The following is a 21,132-nucleotide window of genomic DNA, read 5'->3' as shown; positions in this document are numbered from 1 at the left end:
ATGTTTGGAAAAAAGTTATTTTATAATAAGATTATTTCTAAATAATAATTAGAGATGTATTTACATGTGGTCATATTACCCTAGAGTTTTGTCTATTGTTTTTATTTAACAAGAAAAATGATGAAATGTTTTGATATATAAGGATATGAGTAGGGGTGATCAACCGGATATGACCTGCCGGGCATGCCCATTTTGCTCCATTTTTTTTTTTCTGGAGTGGGTCAACATTTTGGCTTGCACCATCTAACATCACCTTGCCCCTCTTTTTTTTGCGCAGGCATTAATAACATTTTTTTACATTTTTTTAGCCTTTAAGGGTGCAAAGCATATCCATGTCCGCCCTCACTAGACAAAATAAAGTTTTAGGCTTGGATTCTCAATTATCATAAACTATGTTCGCCTATTCCATATTTTTTTTAAACTTTTATGGGACTTCACCCTCAAATTATGTTCATCCGTTATCTTAAACTATGCTCGCCTATTCCATTTTTTTTTAAACTTTTATGGGACTTCATCCTCAAACTATGTTCGTATTCTGTTTTTTCTGGACTTTTACATTACTCCATTTGTCACCCGAGTGTGATGAGCTTATGATTGTATACTACTATAGTAGTATATAAGCTTTGAGATGATTTTACATGCTTATCACACTAAGTATGACTAACAACATCATTAAATTGTTTTATTTATGTTATTAGAGTGGTGGTTTGACTAACAAGAAAAATGTTGAAAAATCGAACACCAAATCTGAAATGTTTGTCAACGATTTAATACTATTGTAACATCAAATTCCAAATCACTCTCAAAGTGGTACTATTTAATACTAGTACTGTCGAGTCTTGCTCTAAATAATCAAAAACTGTATGGTTAAGGATCATATTTGTGTTGTTTACCCGTAAAACCAACAAGCCCTTATAGCTCAGTGGTAGAGCGCCAGTCTTGTAAACTGGAGGTCCGCAGTTCGATCCTGCGTGAGGGCAAATGTATATGATACTATTTTTTTCTATCTAATTTGTCATATTAACCATTTTGGTCCTTTTGTTGAGACGAAAAGCTCAACGAAACTTCCCCTCTATTGTCTCTTTCATGGTTATAACTTGATTTCAGCTCTAAGGCATATTTTATTTTCTTTAGCAAATAGTGATGCGATCAGATATAACAACTTCAATGTCTAAGGTCTCACCTATTCCTGCATGCCATATGCATCTTCAGTATAAGACCCAAACTAGCTTAATTTTTTTTCATTTCAAATCAATGCATCATATAGATTGATTTGAATCATCTTTTGCTGCATCAAAACAAGCATAGATCTTTTATAATTGTACTGCTAAATTTGAAAAAATAACTGAATAGAATATTGTTCAAATTAAGGGACTAAACCATTATTTCAATGCTAAATATTTTACTTACTTTATCCATAAACCAAATAAAATATTAAATCTGTCTTACATTTATGAGTAGCTCCAGAGACCATGTCATTTAAATTTTTTGTAACGAAAAAATTTAATATTATATTTGAATTATGTGTAATTTTTTCAAAAACGATTAATTGAGTTGGTTTCAATAATAAAAATAAACATTATTTAAAAACATATTTTTATTAATTATAATTAATAGAGTGAAATTTAACAAATAAAAATATATTAGCATAAAAAAAATTACAATAATAAACATCACATATTTGAAATGTATTCTAATTTCTTTGCTCTTTTTCTTCAGTTCCTTCATTCACCTCAATGGAATTTCATTCTAATAGGTGTTATCCACCAGACATGGGTCAATATCACAAACCAATAGAAAAAGACATATTTCTTCTTTACCACATAACGATAACTGAATTTCCAAAACTCACATGTAGCTGCAAAATATGTTGTGAACTTGAGATATGAAACCTTTGAATGAAATGAAACATATCAAGAGAAAATTAAATACTTTCAAAAATGTAAGTTATCTCATATACATATATTAGACTTGTAAATTATGACAGAGTTTCAAGAAACAGTATAAATGACTAGTTTTATTATAATTTAAATCTGTTGTATAATTCTCGATTTTCTAAACAAAATGCAAAATCTAATCTCAAGAACGAATCTGAACATTCGCAATTAGTCTAGTGAGTTTGTTTAACGTTTCGCGAGCAAATATCGTATCCGGATGATCTTCACCGCAAATCGAGCTTCTGATAAAAATAGCTTTCTTGATTAGATCACTCCCTATATCAAACTGTGCACCTCTTAGCATAAGCTTAGCTCTAGTCTCGAGAACCGTGGCTCGACATAGGGCTAGCTCTTGCCAAAGACAAGGATTCAACTGAGCATTAGTTTGGATGGATCTCCAACAAAGTGATTTGTCGAACCACTTATCAACCGGCGTAACTAATGTTTGGTCTGCTGCTTCCAGTGCGTTGGTGCAAAGACGCAGAAGCTCGAGCGCGGCTGTGCATCGAGAGTATGTGATGAAGGATTGAATTGCAAGAGGGAGGACTACTTTTTTCACGAGATGTAAGAGTTCGGAAACCTCGAGCTCGACAATGGCAGGGTTATGGACAAATTCGAATAGCAGAAAACATGCAGCCCATAAATGATCCAGATGTTGAGATATTGAACCTTGACTGATGATAGCTTGAACCATTGCCTGTGATGATCCATTAACTTCTCTTTTTCTCGCATATAGTTTGACGAGTTCGTTGAATTGAATACATCCTTTCTTAGCACTACTCCTTGCAATATTGAAACTTAGGAGTAAAGAAGACGCTTCTAATTCCGATTTTTTGGTGTGCGAGGATGTTAAACCACAGGTTAAGGGTTGCAGCAATTTTCTCCACAAACGAGTCCCTTTGTGTTTTCTCGGTATCTTGTGTGCGGCAAGTGCTAACAAGGAAACTGGAATGGCACTTGATGCAAACCATCCACTTACAAGTACCATTCTTGTTGCCAAACTTCTAGGGCCGTCTGCATGATCAAATACCGAGAAACAAACGTCGAAGAGCTGAAGAAGGAAAGTGTTCTTTCCGAAGACATGAGCCTCTTTACCGCTCCATGAAGACATCTCCTTCAAGGGCATTCTATTTATTGTATCTAAGAGCCTGCTTGGAGTTATAGGTAACTCGGATAAAATTCCACCGATAATCGCGAGGCCTAAAGTTAACCTTCCAAGCTTCTCCTCCATTGTTCTCAGTGCATCGATCTCAGCAACCGGGTAGTCCTTGCCGGATGGTAACATTAGAGACATTGCTTCAACTCCAGATAAATATGAAAGTTTTAGCGGTTCCAAGTTCATGATGCGAGGAAGACACGTTGATATGATCACATGAGTCTCTCCCCCGAAACGAGGGAGAAGATCCATCACAAGTTTGTGATCCCACCAATCCTTTTCGCTTTCCAAGTTGTCAATGATCACAAGATACGGAATGTTTCTCATCAGTTCTTTGCGAACTCGAGAAATGGCTGCTTGTTCATGCTCTTCGAATCCTTTTATACTAGTTTTCTCCAAACTATTCTCAACACTCACATCAACTTCTAAAAATGACCTGAGATTTAGATAATTTTGCCTTATATACCTGCTCTCCCCTCCTATCCATAACACCATCTTGTATCTTTGGTGAAATCGATAAGCAAACTCGAGAATGAGTTCGGTCTTTCCAATTCCTGAATCTCCAGATATGCATGCAATCCCTTTCCCATACAAAATATCCATTCCTCTTTTCTTCCTAGTATACTTTCCACTACGTTTGGGCCTCGAACGGTAGTGCCTCTGAGCGAATTCGATACTTTGCATTTCAATCTCTTTCTCCGACTCCTTCCATAAAACCGGTTCTTTCTCCTCCCTACTACTTCCATTTCTTTCATCCAACACATTACTCTTTCCTCTACCGATAGAAAAATGCTTTCTCTTGGATCTTGCCTTGAGTTCAATATAATCTTGCTTTGAATCACCGGTAACATCGCCAAAAAGCATAAACTCCAATTGAGAAAGCTCTTTTTTTCTACCTATAAAATTCTCGTTACGAGTGAAAGGTAACTCCTCTTCCTTAATCTTCTCTTTCCATTTCCTCAAATGCTCGGCGACACTTCTTCTGCCTAACCTCATCGCTAACAATGCAACAGTCTCGAGTATGCAATCTCTCCAGTTTCCATCCTGAGCTTCCAACTTCCATTCCTCGACCCGAGATAAAGCGTGGACCGCATCCTTCCATTCCTGCCTCAACCCACCATACAAAAGCCAAAGTTCTCCTCCATGTTTTTCCCACAACTCCCCCCTTTTTTCAATTATATCCCTTACAAGACAATCAATCGGACTCAAATCAAAGTATATTGGAACTAAATTCTTCTTGCCGGAGAAAAATTTCAGCTCCTCGATAGTGTACGGATTCTTGAAACACTTCCTTGTTATAATCACTATACCGAAAGAAGCAACATCCATAGCCTTCTCTGCAATGCCAAGCTTGTTAGAGTTCCTACACGAAGCCCTGTCCGATAGAAAACAACTAATACCATGAATTTCTAACTCAGCACACAACCATTTCGAAAATCTTACAAGGGGAGCCTTGCGACCGTGCAATCCTATAAAAACATCACAACTCTTCAATCTATAAGAAGAAACTGATCTCGAACCCAGTTGTATCGACGACGATTTCTGATTCCTCCCTTTCTTACTCCGCTTCTCTTTCTGCCCCGAATAACAATCATCATACGGATGACAGTAACCAGATACAGTGCTACTAGAGATATCAACCGACGAAGATATACGGTCGAGCCTCTGCATATCGGCCGAAGTACACGCAACAGGAGACGCAGCAGCCACATCAGAGACAGTACATTTCTGTTCCGGAATCACCAAACAAGTACTAGTCGAAGCAGCAGCAGCATCATCATCTTGCTGAATTCTATCATTCGAAGCTTCCGGTCTCAAAGTATCTGACATATGACATGACGACGTTCTCGGAGAGAAAAACGGCGATTGATTTGCTGAAAAGAAAGCCGAAGACGACGACGACACATTCCTTAAAGTCATTGCTGCCAAAGGTCCAAACGTGGTGGAGGAACTCTCTTCTTGAATATCCATACTTTCAGTTGCAAACAATCTGTTTCCCAATTTGGGAAGATATCAAATCCCATGCACCTATGAGATTCAGATAAAATTTTCATCAGTAAAATCCAATCCTATTATAGATCTTCAAATTTCCAAAAAGAAGAAACAAAAAAAAATCAAAATCTGTCAAATCATAAACAGTAATCATCATTAGTGGGAAGCAACAAAGTCAACTCAAAAGGAATTAATAAACTTTAGACAAAAAAAATGATTATGATTCTGAACAGTATACAATGAAACAAAAAGGTAAGCATCAGCTTGAGACATTAACTCCATAAAAGTGACAACCTCAAGAAAAACACAAATGTTTGTTAACCAATTCACCAACCAAATTAAAAACACTATCTACTATAAATAAAATTGATTATAAAAAAAACTACATTATATGATTCAGATCTGAAAATACTTACTATGCTGAGAAACTGAAACACGTACATTCACTGTTAAGCTTTCAACCAACGAATCTCTGCAAATGTCACAAAGATTAAAAACATTAAAAATAAAAAAAATAAAACAGTGACAACAACAGCAAAAACAATAACAATAACAATAAAACAAACTAGAAACAAAAAATGAAGGATAAAAAAAGTATAATAACATAACATTACTATTAATGTAAAAACGGTAATGAGTGAAGTGAGGAAGCAACAAAGGTGTCAAACTCAAACATTAATTTAAGGAAAAAAATCGTTAAAAGATGTTGAAAACGAAAGCAAAAAAATAAAAAAGCACAAACCTTGGGAAAAAAACCGAACAAGTGTTGGTAGGATTAGAAACAAAACAAAATAAAACAGAAGACAGTTTATGTGTTTGTTTTATGTTTGTTTTGTGTGTTTAGTATAAAAGATTGAAATGAATGAATGTTGAATGTTTTTGGGTGTGATTTGATTGAGTATGTGAGATTGAGAAAATGGTGAGAAAAGGGGGAAGAAGAAGAAGAAGGTAATGGATCTGACTTGGGTATGGTGAAAACTTTGTAGGGTCCACAAACTATTTATATATAGCTGTTAAATCTTTTGGATTCACATTGTTTAGTTAGACTTTTTTTGTTTTGTTTTGTTAGTGTGAGTGTGTGTGAGTGATTGTGCAAATTGGTTCAAACATAAAATAAAACAATTAGATCTACTTCATAAGGGAAAAAAAAATCAATTTAATCATGTTTTGTTTTTGGAAATATATCAATTTAATCCTTAAAAATATTTAATGTAGATTAATTATTTTGAGGTTAATTTGTTTGTAAAAACTAACTAATTTTATAATCTGTTTAACCTTTTTCGATTTGAATTTGAATACAATTTTAAATTCGTAATCATGTTAAATTTTCGAAGAAGGACTTTTCAGCTCGAGTGATGTGTAATTAAAAATTCGAATTAATTAATTATATGAATTATCTATATTTATATTTAAATTCAAATTTAGTTATGAAAAATTAGTTAATTATTAAAAATATTTAAACCAAAATTTATATTTTTAAAAATTTTATTAATAAGGTTTTTACTAAATTTATACTTTGGACATTCATAACCAAAATAAAAGTCAAATTAGTCTATAATTTTAAAATCACAAAAAATATCTCAAATTAACTTTTTTATTAAAAAAATTTAAAACTAACTTTTTTCAAAATTAAAAAAGCAGTTTTTTTTAGGAAAGAATATTTTTTCTAAAAATAAAAGTATTTTTAAAAAATAATTAAAGAAAAACGATTTTATTATTTAATTTTGGGAAAATAAATTTTGAAAATAAAAAGAATCAAATATGTTTTTGGTGCTTATAAATATCTCAAATTTTATTTTTAGTCTCTATTAAAAAATGGTATATTTTAATCCTACAAAAATTATATGCATGCCGTTTTAGTCTCTGCTATTTTTTAAAATTTTTTAATTACTCTAAAAAAATAATACATTTTAGAGTACTATAAAACATTTACTTATCAAATTTTTGAGTTTTTTAAAATAAGAAAAATTAAATATAAATTTTTTAAATTTCAAAAAATAATGATAAAAGTAATAAAAATTTCGACTAAAAATTAAATTTTAAGTTTTTTTCAAGGCATTTTTTATAACGTTCTAAATATTGTTGCAAAATAATCAATTAAAAATACACATTAATTTCACAATAGAAATTAAAATTACGTGCATAATAATTTTGTAGAGACTAAAACATGACATTTTTTAGAGAGCAAAAATATATTTAATTCAAATAAAAAATACCTGTGCCAGACCATTTGGATCGCATTGTATGGAATTTTTTTAAAAAAATATATATAATTTCTTACTCTTCCAAAAAAATATACAATATTTTTTTTAAAAAAAATATGAAAAAAAATTAAAAAAAAGTATTTAAAAATAAATTAAATCAATGATAATAATAAAACCAATTATGAATTAACCGATTAATAACTTATTACAACCATTTTAAGAAAATTGAATCCAATAATGACAATTAGTTTTAATAGCCTATCATAGCATATAGTTGTTATGAAAATTAATAGTCAATGAACATCCTTATATGAGTATATCCAACTCTGTTAAAGATTTACAAGAGAGTTTTGCCATTTATGGTCTCTTTATAGGATTGTTCAAAATAGTACATTGAATAAACGGTTAAACCAAACTGAATTGAATTTAAAATAACTAAAACATTATGTTTAATTAAAAAAATTTAATTATATTGTACAAATAATTTTAGAATCGAATCAAATAGTAAATAAATTAAATCGATAATTAAAACTAAAAATGAAAAATATTAAAACCAAATTAAAACTATTTTATTAAAAATTGAAAAAATTATGACAGTTCAATTTTTAACAGATAATTTAGTTTAAATAATTATCTTCTAGCAACTTGGTAACTATATATTAAATCAATAATTTTACTTCCGTTCAATTTTAAATAAATTAAAACAGTACAATTTGATCCAAAATATATTTTATTATAATTCAGCAAAGGCTTAATTTTCAAAATCATAACTCTCTTATTTCAAAGATTTTTCAAATGAAAAAAGCAAAAGATTTTAGATAAAAAAAGTTTTGGTTAGAAATTGTTTGCATGTTGTGAAAGTCTTCTCAAATACTAACCTTGTTTTTTAGAAAATTAGACATTATTGGCTTTGTTGTCATATATATATATATATATATATATATATATATATATATATATATATATATATATATATATATATATATATATATATATATATATATATATATATATATATATATATATATATATATATATATATATATACTGTTGTAAAAAACGATGTCAAGAACAAAATATAATAGGGAATTAGGGAAGAAAAGAAGAACACAAGAATTGGTTATAACTGTTATTCTTTTACTTTCTCTTAAAACAAGATTACAATTTTACAAGAATAACAAGTAACCTCTCTCACCCTAAATTAGGATTTGCAGCTTAGCAATGATGAGAGACTAGTATGCTATTTATAATAAAGTCTAACATACTAACTAATGGGCTTTTTCCACAAGGCCCATTACACAAGTCAACTTAATAAACAAGTTAACTTAACAAATTAGGGTTTAAACACTAAAACCTAATTTAACATGCTAACAACCCTAGCATCTTCGACACAAGCATGTGAACAACCTTCAACTTCATGCTTAATCCTGTCGAACCAAGAAGCTACCCTTCGGCCATACTAGAGTTGGATCCAATATCTCACAAATCTCCACCTTGGATCTAACTCTACAACATCAAGGGAACAACTAGCTTTTTTCATGCAGCTTTAGCAACTGCATACAGTGGAAAAACTTGCAACTCGGCAATGTCTTGGTGATCATATCAGCAGCATTGTCTTCAGTCGAAACCTTCTGCACTTGGACTTCTCCACGCTTGATTACTCCTCTGACGAAATGCAGCCTCACATCAATGTGCTTAGTTCGCTCATAATAGGCTGAATTCTTCGACAGGTGTATTGCACTTTAACTATCACATTTAACAGTGATACCTCGACCTTGAAGTTTCAGCTCCTTCGCAAAACCTTCAAGCCACAATGATTCTTTCACAGCTTCAGTTAGGGCAATATACTCCGCTTCAGTGGTTGATAGAGCAACAACCTTTTGAAGTGTTGCTTTTCAACTAATTGCAGTGCCAAACATAGTGAAAACATATCCAGAAATAGATTTTCTAGAATCCATACAACCTGCATAATCAGAGTCGACATATCCTTCGATTACTGCTTTACTATCTTCACTCAAGGCTCCACCATAAATTAGGACTCTATTCAGAGACCCATTTATGTACCTTAAAATCCACTTCAATGCTTGCCAGTGAGCCTTTCCAGGATTCGCTATGTACCTGCTTACAAGACTTACTGCATATGCTATGTCGGGTCTAGTACAGACCATAACATACATCAAAGAACCAACTATATTAGAATATGAGATGCTATTCATATAGGCTCTTTCAACATCAGTACTGGGACACTGATCAATACTCAGTTTGAATTAAGGGTTTGTTGGAGTCACAACTGGCTTCGATTTCGACATACCAAACTTTTCGATAATCTTTTGTAGATATGCCTCTTGAGATAAGCATAACTTCGACTTCTTTCTATCTCTTCAAATGTCAATTCCAAGAATCCTGAAAGCAACTCCCAGATCCTTCATATCGAACTCCTTATTGAGTTCAGCCTTCACCCTCGTCACATCTTCAACATTGTTGCTTGCTAAGAGAATATCATCCACATAAAGCAACAAAATAACAAATGAATTACCTGGTCGAAATCTGAAGTAAACGCAGTGGTCGAACAAACTTCTAATGAAACTTATGCATGCCATGAACTTGTGGAATCTCCTATTTCACTGTCGAGGAGATTGTTTCAGCCCATACAAAGATCTCTTTAACTTGCACACATAATCTTCCTTCCCCTTTTCGACATACCCTTCAGGTTGCCTCATCAGGATCGTTTCATCTAGATCACCATACAAGAACGCAGTATTCACATCCATCTGTTCCAGTTCAAGATCGAACTGTGCCACCATGGCAAGAAACATTCGAATGGACATATGCTTCACAATAGGAGAAAACACATCATTGAAGTCAACACCTTCTTTCTGAGTGAAACCCCTTGCAACTAACCTTGCCTTGTATCTTTTCGACGTCACTCCTTCAAATCCTTCCTTAACTTTGAAAATCCATTTACAACTGACTAACCTTGCCCCAGCAAGTTTCTTGATCAGTTCCCAAGTATGATTATCATGAAGAGATTTCATCTCATCAGCCATGGCTTTCAGCCATTCAGTCTTATTTCGACTCCTCATAACTTCCTTGTAGTCTCTAGGTTCTTCGTCTAGAACCTCACTTGTAGAGATTAAGGCATAAGCTATAAGATATGCATACCCAAGTCTCTGAGGTGCCTTGATGACTCTTCTCGACCTATCTCTCGACAATACGTAGTCATTGTCAATTTCCTCAACTTCAGCATCTTCTGCTTCTTCTTCGACTTCATCAGGGATATGCGATACAACATCAACATGCTCCACCTCAACAGGAATCTCTACCTGTTCCAGCTCTTCGTCAGATGTTTCTGTACTTCGACCAACATCATCAGTTTTCTTAAAATCCATTTCAGCTTCATTGAAAACTACATCTCGATTGGTGATACACCTCTTGTGACCTGGCTCTAGGCACCATAGCCTATAAGCTTTGACTCCTTCAGGGTATCCCATGAACATGCATTTCAGAGCTCTAGGTTCGACCTTGTCTTGCCTAATGTGAGCATAGGCTACGCAGCCAAATACTCTCAGTTTGTCGAGATCTAGTGGATGTCCCGACCAAACTTCTTCAGGTGTCTTCATATCTAACACTGTCGAAGGACATATGTTTATCAGATATGTTGCTGTCGAAACAGCCTCAGCCCAGAATACATTCTTTAGTCCAGCATTAGTCAACATGCATCTGACTATCTCCAAAATAGTTCGATTAAACCTTTCAGGCAAACCATTTTGTTGTGGAGTACCTGCAGTAGTTCTGTGCTTTGCAATACCAGAGGCAGCACAAAAACTCTCAAATGCCTCATTGCAAAATTCAAGGCCATTGTCGGTTCTCAACCTCTTGACCTTTCTGCCAGTCTGATTTTCATCCAGAGTCTTCCAACTTTTGAAATTCTCTGAAGTTTCATCCTTAGTCTTCTGGATGAATACCCATAATTTTCTGGAATAATCATCTACTATGGATAGAAAATACCTTGCTCCTGAATGTGATGGACACCTTGCAGGCTCCCATAGATCAGCATGGATATAATCAAGGGATCCATGTGTTCTTTGTCTACCTTTGTTGAACTTCACTCTGCAAGATTTTCCAAGTACACAGGGTTCGCAAAACTTCAGCTTTTCGACTTTGTCTCCACCAAGCAGATTTTGTTTCCCTAATTCGACCAGACTCCTTTCACTAACATGGCCCAATCTCATGTGCCAGATTTTTGTCTTTGATAAAGGTTTTGTGGATGCTACATTTGTCGAACCATTTACAACTTCATCCTCAAGGGTATACAAGCCTTGTTTCTTCACGCCTCTCAAGACTTCCTTCGAACCCTTCATGACTCTTAGGATACTTTTCTCTCTTTGGAAAACATATCATTTCGTGTCGAATTCACCAAGAGAAAGCAGATTTCTCTTCAAATCAGGAATATACCTGACTTCAGTCAACAACCTTATTGACTCATCATGGAGCTTGAACCTCACAGATCCAACACCTGCAATCTTGCAAGCCTTGTTGTTTCCCAGCAATACTGATCCACCATCTTGATCACATAATTCCTCGAACAAGTCTTTGTTTGGAGTCATGTGTCAAGTGCAACCTGAATCCATAATCCACTCCTTCCTAGAGTCACTGCTTGAAACCACAAGAATATCAGATGATTCGAAATCATCTTGAACAATGGCAGCGTTGCCATTATCCTTACCTCCATGATCTTTCAGGCGTTCAGGGCACACCTTTCTTGTGTGACCCTCCTTACAATGATAGCATCGAATACCAGATGCTTCGCCACTGTAAGACTTCGACTGACTTTTGCCCTTCTTCTTGTCAAACTTACCATCCTTTCGTAAGAGTTTTCCTTTAACGGCCAAACCTTCACCAACAGTCGAAGGTTTATGATCCTTTCGTTCGTTCAAGTCCTTTGAATACAGGGCTGATTGAACTTCTCAAAGGACATGGACTCTCTTCCATACATGAGAGTTTCTTTGAAGTGAGCATGTGATCGAGGCAAAGCCACAATAGTAACAGCGCTTGATCTTCATCATCGATCTTTACATCAATATTTTCAAGATCAAGAATCAGCTTGTTGAACATATCCAACTGCTCAGCTAACACTTTGTCTTCAACCATCTTGAATGAATACAAAGCTTGCTTCAGGTAAAGTCGATTTACCAGTGATTTGGTCATATACAAACTTTCAAGTTTCGTTCATAACCATGATGTCGTCTTCTCCTTTGATACTTGTCTGAGAACCTTATCACCAAGGCTCAACAAAATTGCGCTGTGTGCTTTCTCGATCATAGTCGTCTTCTCCGCTGCCGTTAATACAGTATTCATGGCTGCCTCTCCCTTCAACGCTTCCAAACAACCCTGCTGAACCAGTAGGGCTTTCATCTTCAAGCGCCACAGACCGAAATCATTCACTCCGGTGAACTTTTCAATCTCATACTTTGTTGACGGCATCTTCTCCACGCTCACCGCACCAATTTGTTGTGAAAAACGATGTCAAAAACAAAATATAATAGGGAATTATGGAAGAAAAGAAGAACACAAGAATTGGTTATAACTGCTATTCTTTTACTTTCTCTTAAAACAAGATTACAAGTTTACAAGAATAACAAATAACCTCTCTCACCCTAAATTAGGATTTGCAGCTTAGCAATGATGAGAGACTAGTATGCTATTTATAATAAAACCTAACATACTAACTAATTGGCTTTTTCCACAATGCCCATTACACAAGCCAACTTAATAAACAAGCTAACTTAACAAATTATGGTTTAAACACTAAAACCTAATTTAACATGCTAACAACCCTAGCATCTTCGACACAAGCATGTGAACAACCTTCGACTTCATGCTTAATCCTGTCGAACCAAGAAACTACCCTTCGGCCATACTAAAATTCGATCCAATATCTCACATATACTAGTTCTATTGATTTTATGATCTTCTATATTAAAATTAATTTTTATTATGACTAACCTTGAATTCGCCACTAGGAGTTTTAATTGATTCACTCTTGTTCATATAAATATTGTTAAGGAACCTTTTAGACACCCCTAGACTTAAATTTTATTTTTAATGGGTTTTAGTTTGATCTCCTTGTGTATTTTTTCTTTTAAATTAAAAAAATATAGTTTTTTTAGCTGCCCTTGTAAATTTTACATGGGATAGATCAATTGAGAAACTCTTAATCCATCTTATGAGAATTTTAGGCATAATGTGTTGCTAAAAATATTCTTCTGTTTTTATAGGTGTATCTTCGAAAGTACATTTTTTATTTAACGTTGATTTTTATATATATACATCTACATAATCTTTTCTTAATTGAACTATTTTGGAGTTTTTCCTTTAAAATACTTCCGTATATGCACCTTTGAAAAAATTAAAAAAAAAATGTATTTCTTAATATGTATCTCCGGAAGCAATTGGATATAAATATAATTGCGTTTGGTGTCTAAGAGTAATATAGGGTGGATTGAGATATAGTTCAATTTTATAGAGAAAAAAAATAGGCCCTAAAATTGTCATTAATTATTTTCATGTTCGGAAAATGATAAAAAGGTGTCAATTTATTTTAGATTTTTTGTCATGGGTTGATTTGACAATTTAGTCCTCTTATTTTTATTTGTGTTTCTTTATGGGTGGCTGAAAGGTGGGTATAGGTTTGATTAAGATAGTTTGCGGAGCAAAACGTGGTGTACTGGTGTTTTCTAAATTATTATTTTTTTTGTAAGTATTTATACAATAATTAAATTAAATATTTATTAAAAAATTAAATTAAATTCCAAATTTTATTTTAGGATAAGATATTTGAGCTGTTGCAGAAGAAAATCGGTTCGTACTGTTTCTTTTATATGCAAGAAATTAGAATTGTGCGGATGAACATTTATTTCATTTATTTGAATTATACACGCCTCATAAATATTTCATCCCATTTATTTATTTATTTATTTATTTATTTATTTGGCGTGTCAAAATTCAAATTATCAGCATTTATTTATTTTGTTTTTTATGTAGTTAGTTTCTTTTGTTTTTATGTATGCGCGAAATGAATTGGCGCATTAGTACAAAAATTAGATGTATGCGCCAGATGATTTGGCGCCAATGTGGATGTTTCTTTTTTATTTATTTATTTTTTACTTTTTACAAACACTTATACGCCAAACAAATTGGCTAATTCAAAAAAATTTATATTAATGCGCCAAATGGTTTGGCGCATACTCTAGGGGTCCTGCAAAATCTAACACTTTGGTAAATTTTCTAAAAAACTTGTTTTTTTCGTAATTTTTTTTTAAACATTGTTATTTAAATTTTTTATTCTCATTTCTTGTTGGCTTTGTAATATATAACTCAACAATGTCTTCGGTATGAAAAAATCATTAAAAATAACTCAGCCAATTATTAGTTGCAACGCATTTTTTTTCTAGATTATTAGTTTTTCACCTCTTTGCAGTGTTTTAAAAACTGGACTGGACCGGTCAGTCGGATCGGTTAAACCGGGTACCGGCCAGGTAACCGGTCTGGTTCGATTGCTGGATCGGATATATCATTGAACCGGTGTGAATCGGTCAAAACCGGTGTAAATCGGTAAAACCGACAGTTTTTCAGAACCGGTGGTTCAAATGCATTTTTTGAATTTTTTTTTATTTTAAAAACTTAAAACAACATCATTTTAATTATTTTAATAAAAAATTAAAATAAAAAAGAAAAGAAAAAATTAAAATAAATTAAAATAAAAATAAAGATGTTTTGGATGCAGTTAATTTTGTTGCAGATGATTTTGATATTGAAGAAGGAGATACCAACATTGAAATAATTTTTGAAATTAAATTTAGTAGACAATGAAGTTACTTTATTATAATTTATTTAATTAGATTATTTTGCGGTTAAATTTTGTTTGCAAATATATACTTTGTAATTTTGTACTATTTTATTATGTGTGATACCTATGTTTAAAATTTGAATTTAAATTATGAACTTGTGAATTTATTTAGGATATGATATTTTTTAAAAATTTAAGTGTCAGTTATATATTGTAGAGACTGAATCATCATGTTCGACATGTTTTATACCTATATAATTTTGTTATAACGACCGGTCTATTCAACCGAGTTATCCGGTTTAATCCGATTTGGTCATGCAGTTCGACCAGTGACCTAGTGGTTCGACCAATAAACCAGTGACGCAGTACCCTCACCGATTTAATGTCCGATCCGGTTTTTAAAACACTGCCTCTTTGTAGTTTTTTAAAACCGGTGTATTTTTTAATGAAAAAGTTTATTGAAAACTGAAATAAAATAAATTTACTCAAATTACAAAGTGTGCCTGAGTAAACCACAAAGATGAACATTTAGCTAATTTAGAGTTTATTGACATGATTAAAGTTTTATGTTTAATTGATATAACTTCTTCTTTAGTAACAGTGACTCTTATAGTTGGAAATAGAAGCAAGTAAAAAGCAAATAAAAATAAAAAACAAAAGAAATGGCTCAAAAACAACAAATTAAATGTTATTTTATTATAAATGTGAACACAGCTAAATGCAATAGTGAAGGAAATATAAGCGGGCAAACTTGCATGTCCATCCCGTTTAGACCCGTCTCGCAAAAGTCCATAAGAAAATAAGACGGGGTGGAACGGTCATAATTAATAAGGGTGCGGGCCTAAAACCTTGTTTCACCCCAAAAAAATGAGGGCGGCGTGGGTTAAGCCCGCGGACACTGCACTTTTTAAGCCTAAAAATGTAAAATTTATGTTAATGTTCGTGCTCGCAAAAGCCCGAATAAAATATGAAACGGAGCTGGACGATCACACTAGAGGGTGAAGGGCTAAAATCTTGGTCTGCCCCGCACAAAAGTGCAGGCAAAACGGACATATCTAATGGGTCAGACCCGTTTTGCCACCTCTATAATTTAATACGGAACGACTATCCATAATTACATACTGATAAATTCTTAAATATTGGTAAGTTTGTTACTTTGTTGCAACAACTCTTTAATTCTCCAATGACTCTCCATAATGATGATAAGGATTCTTTTTGTTGCAATTTTGTGTCCTATAATTATTATAATTATTGTCCTATGATCAGTGGCGGAGCCAGAAATTTTATGTAGCTTGGGCAAAAAATTTAACTGCTCATTACATGTGACAATAAAATTAAGAGGTAAATGCCCTCTCCGAGACTTCTTTGCGGTGAATGTTCGAATAATATCAACATCTTTAAGTGACTTGAATATCTCCCGCTCTGTGTAACATATCATCAAGTCATTGAACCACACATCGTTGATCTTGTTGCGCAAATTAGACTTGATAATCTTCATTGCTGAAAAAGCTCTTTCAACAGATGTTGTCGACACCGGCAATATCAAAGCCAACTCAATGAGCTTGTAGACCAATGGAAATACCAAATGTTTCTCAGTTTGAACCATCTTCAAAGCCAAACTTTGAACATCTTCACAAGAAGTAAAGGAAGCATTCTTTTTCACTTGATGTACATAAGTCTCAAGTTGCTCCCTTATTGTTCCACGGTCATCATCAGAAAAGTCTGCATGATAAATATTAACAAGACGGGTAAGCTTATCAACATCAAACTTGGAAAAAGAGTTTTTGGGGTCAAGACATGAGAAGCAATCCAGCACAATGTTACTTCCTTCACTAAACCGGTGATCCATCTCCACACATATTTTATCATAGCAACATAAAAAATCTCTGCACGATAATGGTGAAGATTAGTGATAGTCCCCCCTTCTCTTCTTGAACGACCCCGAACCGGTATTTCTTCATTCATATTTGGCACCGAAATACTTTGAGCAAAAAAAAATTCTTGGACATCAATAAACAAATCATCCTAACCACACTCTCTCAATGTAGCCAACCGAGCTTTAACATCATCAACTAATTCCATAGAAAGCACAATATTAAGATCTTTTGTTTGCAAGATTTTTGAAAGTTCATTTGTGATATCAAACAACTTTAACATAAGCTTAAAAATGAAACCAAATTTAAAGCTCTCCATTTTTTCTATCAAACTCGCCGCTTGAGATGGTCCACATCCATCTTCATCAATACTAAGCACCTCTAACACGGAGGTTCGCATCTTATCCAAACGAATCAAGGTAGTATAATGTGAACCCCATCTAATATCCCCGGGTCTAGCGAGACTAGATGATTGGTGCAAGCCCTTTCCTTGAGATATCTCACCACTCGCAAGTCTATTCAAAATATCTTGGTGTTATGCCGCCTTCAAAGCATCCTTTCTCTTGAAAGATGCACTTGTTGTGGTTACAATCAAGGAGATGTACTCAAAGAAATCATGAATAGATGAGCAACTACTAGCAATTGACACAACCACCAATTGCAAACGGTGAGCATAACAATGGACATAGAAAGTATAAGGGTTTTCATCTAGAATCTTTCTTTGTAAACCATTAAACTCACCTCTCATATTTGAACCTCCATCATATCCTTGCCCTCGTATCCTTGAAATAGATAATGTGTGACGATCGAGAATACCATAAAGAGCATCCTTTAGTGCCTCTGATGTAGTATATTTGGCATGATGTAGAGAAATAAATTGTTCCACAACTTTCCCTTTGTCGTTCAAGAACCTAGAAATATAAATAAAAATTCAAATGTATTAATCTAAATTTAAATGAAATTTACAAGTTAATAATTGTAGTAGTTTCAATAACAAACTCATTGTACTAAACTCAACATCACTGCTATTTGTTCTTTGACAGATATATCATGTGACTCGTCAATAAGCAAGGAGAATTGTCTATCACCAAGCTCTTCCATAATCAACTTGGTAAGTTCATGTGCACAATACGTTGCAAGCTCCTTTTGAATGTCACTGGAAGTCATTGTGCAAGTTTTTGGACCACGATCAAAAGCATCTCTCACTTTTTCATCATTAGATTTTACCCAATCCACCATCTCTCTAAAATTTCCCTTATTTAGAGAAGTAGAGCTTTCATCATGGCCACGGAAAGTAATGCCTTGTGCTATGAGATATCGAGTACAATCTAAAGAACAAGTCAAACGGATCTTATATAATTCTTCTGATTTCCTAGTTGCTCTAGCAAAGATACTAGTCACACTTTGTCTCTGATTATTATAATCGTCATAGTGCTTCATACATGAGTTGTGCTTACTATCATGACTACCAAAATGATTTTTAAAGCCTTTAGATGCATGCTTCCAATCTTTAAAACCGTCTTTGTTGAAGACTTCATAACCAAAGTGTTCGGCTCTTTCGGGCGGCTTAAAGAGAAAGCAATAGAAATAACAAGTTGTATCATTCGACTCACAGTATTCCATCCATGTATAAATCTTATACTATGCTTTATAAAATGCTCTTGAAGACTTCCCAAATTGAGTACGAGGAAATCTTGCTAAATCTGGTTGCGTTGGACCATTCAATATATATGCCATCCTCACTTGGTCTTGAATATCCGGAGCATACTCATGAATTTGTTTCCTACATCCTGGATCACGCACAATCTCATTTGGATTAAACTCATTGGCAACATTAGGGGGTGTTTCTTCTACTTCAGCTTCTGGTTGCTTAACATTCACTTTCTCAATATTTGTTCTAGGAACCAAAAGCATCCTCATCTTTGAAATTTAATGATTCAGTGAAAATAATTTTTAAATAAACCATTTGTAACACACAAATTGACGAGACCGAATAATTAAATAAAATAAATAAATTGTAACAAAAAAATTAAAAGAGAATTTTACTATTATGAATGACCTATTAAATTAACCAGAATCTTTAATACTATTTTAGAAGGAAAAAATAGTAGAGTATTTGTTAAAATAAAAACTACAATATAATATTAGATTGTAAAAAAAAATTATTTTATTAGATTTTAAAAAAACTACAATATAATATTATCTATGAAGTTGGTGGGTCCTAATCCAATATCCAATAGTATGTTTATAGCAGGGGCGATACAATACAGTAACAAGTGCTTAATACCTATCCTAAACAGTGTGTCAAGTAACTTATATTGCAATTGTTTGCAATTGCAGTACACAGTACTAACCATATGAAAATGAAACTGAACCTATATGACCTATATTGCAAATTGCAATTGCGGTACAATCGTACAGATAGGTACTGACTATATGAATTAACTTATATAATATATATAATATAATAATAATATATTGTTATAATAAACAGAAAAATTAAGAGAAGTAACATTATCTGCCCTACTAGCTTGAAAGTGACGGAGAGAGGAGAGAGGGAATACGAACAGTTAGAGAGAGAAGAGGCAGTAGGTCTACAGTGGCGGTACCATGATTTTTTTTAATTTTTGTTCTAAGTCATAGATAATTAATTGGGTTGGGCCTGTCTGGATCATTGGGTATTCATCTGTTTTAACTTTCACATCCTTATTTTTATTAATTTCTAAGGCAGCATTTGAATTGGAAATGTACGAAAATAACCTTTGACATTAGTTTATTGAATGGACAACAATTTGGTCATTGGTGGAAGAAGGTTGGGGAAACTCGTCCGCGAATAAAGTGATAATCCAATTCAATATGATTGTTCAGGGCGTACAATATTGAATTGATGGTCATGTAAAAAGCATTAATATTATCACAATAGAGTATTGGAGGAGATACAAGAGTTATGTGTAGATCTTTAAGAATGAATATCAACTGTGTGATTATAGTTGCAGTATTTTTTATGACCCTATATTCGGATTTTGTACAAGAGTGGGAGACTATGTGTTGTTTTTTTACACACAAAATGATAGGGTTTCCTTCTAGGAACATACAATAGCCCGTAGTATAGCATCGAGTTGTACGAAAACATGTCCAACCTTCATCAAAAGAGGAAAAAAGATCAAGTATAGTATTGGAAGTAAACAGAGGACAAACATCAATAGTTATTTTGATATATCATAGGATACGCTGAATCATTTTTAAATGCACAGTTGTGGGAGAATGTGTGAATAGTGACACATAGTTAACACTATATAAAAGATCAGAACGAGTAACAATGAAGTATTGAAGGCTCCAACAAATATGTAAAAGTAGCTTAGATCATAAATAAGAGTGTCATTTGACAAATCTTGATCTTGGCTTAAAATGATGTGCTCATTGGTTAACAACAACTATATTAGCTCGTTCAACTACACTAATAACATAGTGACTTTGGGGTTAATGAAAGTCATAAGTTGTTATGGGTATCTCAATTTTGAGAAAGTGGTGTAAAGGTACCAAATCTTTCATGGAAAATTTAGAATGGATAAGTTGAATGAAGTAAAAAACCTATAGAAGAAGTAGTTGATAAAATGATGCATTAGGGGGTTGTAAGAAAGAAGATTGCAATAAATTTATTGGTATTGGACTAGAGAAAATTGGTGGAGTGGAAGTTATTTCTGTCAAATATGTACGAGAGTTGGAGTTAGTATAAAATGTGTACATGAACATTGTCAAATGTTACTTCAAATACTAATTTTACATGTCATGCAGGCAATGGTGTCGGAGATCCATTCGATTTTAGTAATTGTGTTACCCTAACTGAGTGTTGCAGGTGATTGAGGTATATCATCCTATTGAGTTGATTTCTTATGCACCCTTCACATATATTTTCTATATGACCTATAGTGCCACAATACTGGCAATTTTCATTTCAAAGAGATCTCTTTCTTCAAAAGTCATACGATGTTATCTCGATGGTGCAAGATGTCTATGCTGAGTGGTCGAGATGTGTTATTTTGTATTTTGTATACTAGGTTGTTGAGCCTAGAACCCTTGTCCCATGGTGTGAAGGTTTCAGAGTTCCCATAATTTTCAG

At 33.4% G+C, this 21,132-nt stretch overlaps 2 protein-coding genes and 1 non-coding gene across 3 annotated transcripts; 1 reads left to right on the top strand and 2 right to left on the bottom strand.

The window, feature by feature from the left end:
- The first annotated feature begins 908 nt into the window (after positions 1 to 908).
- Positions 909 to 980, top strand: TRNAT-UGU (transfer RNA threonine (anticodon UGU)). The gene has a single exon. It is a non-coding gene; the product is annotated as a tRNA-Thr (tRNA).
- A 677-nt stretch (positions 981 to 1,657) lies between these two features.
- On the bottom strand, positions 1,658 to 6,041 carry LOC131603649 (uncharacterized). Its single transcript, XM_058876047.1, has 3 exons — positions 5,828 to 6,041; positions 5,502 to 5,557; positions 1,658 to 5,121 (listed from the first exon to the last, which is right to left on the bottom strand). The coding sequence occupies exon 3, from the start codon at positions 5,062 to 5,064 to the stop codon at positions 2,080 to 2,082; it is 2,985 nt and encodes a 994-aa protein (XP_058732030.1). The 5' UTR covers positions 5,065 to 5,121; positions 5,502 to 5,557; positions 5,828 to 6,041; the 3' UTR covers positions 1,658 to 2,079.
- Positions 6,042 to 17,163: 11,122 nt separating this feature from the next.
- LOC131605923 (uncharacterized) lies at positions 17,164 to 18,932 on the bottom strand. The gene is made up of 4 exons (XM_058878211.1): positions 18,756 to 18,932; positions 18,031 to 18,578; positions 17,618 to 17,923; positions 17,164 to 17,527 (listed from the first exon to the last, which is right to left on the bottom strand). Exons 1-4 carry the CDS (start codon positions 18,930 to 18,932, stop codon positions 17,164 to 17,166), a joined length of 1,395 nt encoding a protein of 464 aa, XP_058734194.1.
- Positions 18,933 to 21,132: the final 2,200 nt, after the last annotated feature.

The sequence above is a fragment of the Vicia villosa genome, linkage group LG5, assembly GCF_029867415.1.
Source record: "Vicia villosa cultivar HV-30 ecotype Madison, WI linkage group LG5, Vvil1.0, whole genome shotgun sequence".
Taxonomy (NCBI): Eukaryota; Viridiplantae; Streptophyta; class Magnoliopsida; order Fabales; family Fabaceae; genus Vicia; species Vicia villosa.
The sequence above is the reverse complement of the archived record's forward strand: the minus strand, read 5'-3'. Positions and strand labels throughout refer to the sequence as shown.